The sequence below is a fragment of the Mastomys coucha genome, unplaced genomic scaffold, assembly GCF_008632895.1.
Source record: "Mastomys coucha isolate ucsf_1 unplaced genomic scaffold, UCSF_Mcou_1 pScaffold9, whole genome shotgun sequence".
Taxonomy (NCBI): domain Eukaryota; kingdom Metazoa; phylum Chordata; class Mammalia; order Rodentia; family Muridae; genus Mastomys; species Mastomys coucha.
Window position 1 is genome coordinate 38,587,928 of NW_022196915.1, and position 5,455 is coordinate 38,593,382.

A 5,455-nucleotide genomic window follows, 5' to 3' on the forward strand; every position below is an offset into this window, starting at 1 on the left:
AAGGCGTGCACCACCACCGCCCGGCTAAGACTTATTTATTTTTATTTATATGAGTACACACTGTAGCTATCTTCAGACACATTCCCAGAAGAGTGCATGAGATCCCATTACTGATGGTTGTGAGCCACCATGTGGTTGCTGGGAATTGAACTCAGGACCTCTGGAAGAGCAGTCAGTGCTCTTAACCGCTGAGCCATCTCTCCAGCTCCTCCTATAACCATTTCATTGTCAATGCTTTGGTGCCTGCATGATCCATGACCCTGCTCCATCCCCTGGACCTCCACCCTTGCTGAACAAAGGCAATGCCTCCCTACATCATTGTCTCCTCCATACTCATTATTTGTTATTTTTTCACCCTTTGAAATGGGTCTCCAGTACACCTCTAGCTAGCCTGGACTTCACTATGTAGACCAAGTTAGCCCAGAATTTGTGGTTATCCTCCTGTGTCCTCCTGACAGCCTGCTTGACAGGCATATGCCATCATACCCACTCTCCCCCACTTACCAATAACAGGGGAAAATTCACAAAATGCCACACTTTTGCCTCTATTGCTCATTTGTTCAAAGGAGAGGGATTCTTGACTTTCTTTGTTGTTGGTGGGTTGTTGTTGTTGCCACCACTGCTGCTGCTGCTGCTTCTATTTCTATTTGTTTTTTAGATAGACAGAGTCTCTCTAAATATCTGACTGCCCTGAAACGCAATATGTAGACCAGACTGGCCTCAAACTCATAGAAATCACTTTGCCTTTATCTCCCAAGTGAGTGCTGGGATTAAAGCATATGCCACCATCCCCAACTTAATTATCATTTTTTAAAAACAGTGTCTAACTATGTAGATGGAACTGACATTAAACATATCATCCTGCCTCTAATAAGAACAAGGAGATGCTTCTTTCTAGATTTTCTCCAATCCCAAGCCAGGGAGCCATCCCCATTCTTGTGCTCCCAAAGGGGCACTCAACAGGGCATAGACATACCATATTTCACAAACTATAAAAGCTGAGTCTCTTGGTGCAATCCTTTAATCCTAGCATGTAGGAGGCAAGGAGATGTGAGTTCCAGGCCATGTCATTACTGAGGGCATGGCCTTCCACTTGTCCACACCACCACATATATACTATGTGTCAAATACTATCACAAAGTACTGGGAGATTCCTACTGCAATTTAGGGAGATCCTGCAGAAGACAGTTCAAAGTTATAATTTCATGAAGACTCTTCCTTTATTTAGTGTCTTCTAGGCTCTCTTACAGCCTGATCATCAAGGTGATGTTGCATCTACTAGATCATATGCCAGAGGATCTGCCAGTCAGAGACACAGATTCAATTCCTCTGTTGAAAGGTAGGTAAATCCAGTACCTAGATATGGACATCTTCACTGATTGACAGAATTCCTTGTCTGCCATGACAATCTTCACAGTGGTGACTGCTTTCTTTCAGCCCTTTTCTTAAAAATGTTCATTTTATTTAAATATTACTTAATCATATGTATATGTGTGTACATGGCTGTGTGCATACATCACATGCATGCAGTGCTGTGAAGCTCAGAAGAGGCATCAGATTCCCCACCAACAGAAGTTATGGATGGCTGTAAGCCAACATGTGGGTGCAGACACTGAACTTGAATCCTCTGCAAGGACAGTAAGTACTCTTAACCACTGAGCCATCTCTGAGCCTTCTTAGATGCCTTAAGGTTCTATATCTGTGAAGAGATACCATGACTATTGCAATTCTTCTAAAGGAGAATATTTCATTGTGGCTGGCTTGTTTTTATGTTTTTGGTTTTGTTTGTTTGTTTGGTTTGGGTTTTTTGTTGTTCTTGTTTGTTGTTGTTGTTATTGTTATTGAGACAGGGTTTCTCTGTGTAGCCCTGGCTGTCCTGGAACTCACTCTGTAGACCAGACTGGCCTTGAACTCAGAAATCTGCCTGCCTCTGCCTCCCAAGTGCTGGGATTAAAGGCATGCACCACCACTGCCCGGCTTCATTGGAGCTGGCTTACAGTAAGGTTTAGCTGATTAATGTCATCACAGGAAACATTGTGGCATGCAGGCAGACACGGTGCTGGACAAGAATCTGAGAGTTCTAAGTTATGATCCACATGCAGCAGGAGACTATGTACCATACTATGTGCAGCTTGAGCATAGAAGACCCCCAAGCCTACCCCCAGTGACATACATCCTCCAACAAGATCACACCTCCTAATAGGGCCCGTCCAGTCTCTATGGGCCAAGCATTCAAACACATGGGTCTATGGGGGCCATTCCTATTCAACCTTCTACATTAGATATTCTTAATATTTTATCCTGATTCCATGTGTACATATCGTGTACACATCTGTATGTGAGGAAGTACATACTAGAGGTCAAAGGACAGTCTTGGTGGTTGGCACCTTATGTTTTGAGGCAGGGTCACTTGTTGGCTTAGGACTTGATTATGTAAGCTAGATAGCTTGCTTGTGAATTTTCAGGTATCCACTTGCTTGGCCACCCAGTTTGCCACTGTTGGTATCATATCACAGGCACATGGCACCACAACTGACCTTTCCATGTGGGTTCTGGAGGTCTACACTCAGATTCTCAGGTTGTGAGACAAAGGTTTTCCAGACTGAGACGTCTCTCGGCCATTGAAGTTGTTGGCTTTTTAGCTTTTAATTTTTTTTCAAACTTAAACAATTTTATTTAAAAAATGAAACTAATCAAGTCCTGTCACCCTATAGTCCTGTGTGCATTGGCCTCCAGTTCAAGGGAAATCTGAAAAAAAAAAAGAGATAGGTGTGTAGTCTGTGACACTCAGAGTGCCCTTGATAATTCTGATAATAAAGCTCTTAGCTGGGTAGTGGTGGTGCATGCCTTTAGTCCCAGCACTTGGGAGGCAGAGGCAGGAGGATCTCTAAGTTCCTGGACAGCAAGGGCTACACAGAGAAACCTTGTTTCAAAAAACAAACCAATAAAGCTCCTGGTGCTTCTACGTTTGTACAAGGGGAGCTCTTTTCAAGCATGCTGTGTTTGTTGTATGTAGCCTTCCAGGAAAGGGCTTGGAAGCCTTTCTGTCCATTAGCTTCTTTTATATGTTGATAGGGTCTCACTGTGTTAGAATAGCTGGCCTGGCCTAGAACTCTACAGAGAATAGGTTGGCCTTGAACCCACAGAAATCTGCTTGCCTCTGTCTCCTGAGTGCTGGATTAAAGACATGGGCCACCATTTCTTTTTCAAGACAGGGTTTCTCTGTGTAGCCCTGTCCTGAAACTCACACTGTAGACAAAGATGGCCTTATACTCAGAGATCCACCTGCCTCTGCCTCCTGAGTACTGGAATGAAATGCTTGTGCAACCACACCATGCCTAAAGACTCTTTAAAAATAAATGAAATAAAATTAATAAATAAGGAAACATGTAAAAATATTCTCCAATTACTCTCTTCAGGGACTTCAGGTAAGAATGTAAAGGCCCCATCACACTTGGGCAGGATGAAGCAAAAGGGCCTGAACTCCAGACGCTTTCGCCTCCATGAAGAGCCCATGCTGGTGAAGGAACTTTCTCCAAAGCGACGAGATGAAAACAAAAGGTACCCAGGATTCTTTTTCTTAAAAGATTTAATTATTCTTATAAATAAGTACACTATAGCTGTCTTCAGACACACCAAAAGAGGGCGTCAGATCTCATCATGAGTGGTTGTGAGCCACCATGTGCTTGCTGGGATTTGAACTCAGGATCTTGGGAAGAGCAATCCGTGCTCTTACCCGCTAAGCCATCTCACTAGCCCCAAGAAGGCATTTTTTCTTTGTTTGTTTGTTTTGTTTTTTTCGAAACAGGGTGGGTTTCTCTGTATATCCCTGGCTGTCCTGGAACTCACTCTGTAGACCAGGCTGGCCTCGAACTCAAAAATCTGCCTGCCTCTGCCTCCCAAGTGCTGGGATTAAAGACATGTGCCACCACCACCCGGCTGGTACCCAGAATTCTTAAAATGTCAAAATTACACCACATTGGCGCCATGCTAAGTTGAAAGGATTATGTGTTGCTTAGTTGTATATACCAAAAATTACTCATACATCAAGGATGTTAGGCCTAGAAATATTTATTTATTTATTTATTTAATGTATATGAGTACACTGTAGCTGTTTTCAGACTCACCAGAAAAGGGCATTAGATCTCATTACAGATGATTGTGAGCCACCATGGGGTTGTTGGGAATTGAACTCAGGACCTCTGGAAGAGCTGTCCAGCCCTTTTCTTTTCATCTCTCCAGTCCTTTTCTTTTTCTCCCAAAATAATTTTGCAAACACTAATTGCTTTATTGTTTTCCTACCACATACCTCATAATTGACCAGAGACCACAGAGCAGCCCACATAACCTATGATAGCATATCAGTATACAGAGCAAGACAAGTCAGGCTCCTGCTTGGCTGCAAGAGGGGATGGAGACAGGGTGAATCTTGGCAGAACAGGGGATAGGCATAGATATGAAAAGGGGTTTCTCCTTTGAAAAGTAAAGATCAGGTGACTCTACTGCATGTAAGCATGTTGCGTGTTCTGTCCGTGGATGAACTGATTCACTATTAAATCTGCTAACTCATTCACTAGTATGAAGGCAGGAGGAGAAGGAGACCTGAGGAGCCTACATAAGTTGCCTATGATCACAGAGCTAAAGCCCTTAACCCAAAATCTGCCATATACATACATAAGTGATCTCAGGCTACGGGTTTTCAAAGATGGAGCTCTGGGTGGACCGAGGCAGGAACCAGAGATGGGGTGGAGGGAGATATACACACAGAGATGGACGAGCACTCTGAAGTCTATCTTTAAGACTGGTCTCGGGGTCTTGGAGCCAAGACCAACATTACTAACATAGGTGCAGGTGATTTGTTTTGTTGTTGTTTTGTTCTTTTGAGCCAGGGTCTTGATATGTGGCTCTGGATGGCCTGAAACTTATTATATTGACCGGGCTGGTCTCAAGCTCATAGAGATCAGCTTTCCTCTGTCTCCTGAGTGCTGGGATTATAGGTGTGTACCACCGCCTACTTGTATGTGTAGCTGAGCTAGTTGAATGTATTACTTGTTATAGCTTAGAGGGACAGAGCACAGAGAAAATGCATACCACAAAGGGAGGCAAAAGCAGCTCAGTAAGTGTACATGGGAGGCTCTGTGCTTTGCTTAGGTCGTTAAGGGTGAGTCCAAGAGAGTAGGAGTTTGCTCTAAATTTGATGCTGCCAAAGTGAAGGACTAATTTTACACTCAGGCATCGCAGCAACTCTTGGCTAAGGGGGAGTTCAAGCAAAGGCAAACCCGGGGCTGATAAACAAGTTGCAGTTACCCATAATAGTGTGGATTTTTAAAAATTTTTACTTCTTTTGTTTTTGTGTTTTCTTTTTAAGATTTACTTTATTTTTTTATTTATGTGCATGTGTCTGTGTGCATGCATGGAGGTGTCCTCCAAGGACAGAAGAGATTGTGGGAACCCC

General features: G+C 43.4%; 1 protein-coding gene across 2 annotated transcripts in view; it reads left to right on the top strand.

Annotated features, from left to right (window-relative positions):
• Positions 1–1,239: 1,239 nt before the first annotated feature.
• Positions 1,240–5,455, top strand: part of Rpgrip1 (RPGR interacting protein 1) — a 55,193-nt gene continuing 50,977 nt past the window's right edge. Inside the window, exons 1-2 of one of the 2 annotated variants that reach the window (XM_031361328.1) lie at positions 1,240–1,339; positions 3,420–3,561. In XM_031361328.1, coding sequence (XP_031217188.1) covers positions 1,267–1,339; positions 3,420–3,561 — 215 coding nt within the window. In that variant the 5' untranslated portion in view covers positions 1,240–1,266. The remainder of the gene's footprint in view (positions 1,340–3,419; positions 3,562–5,455) is intronic. The other variant, XM_031361329.1, reaches the window with a different exon arrangement.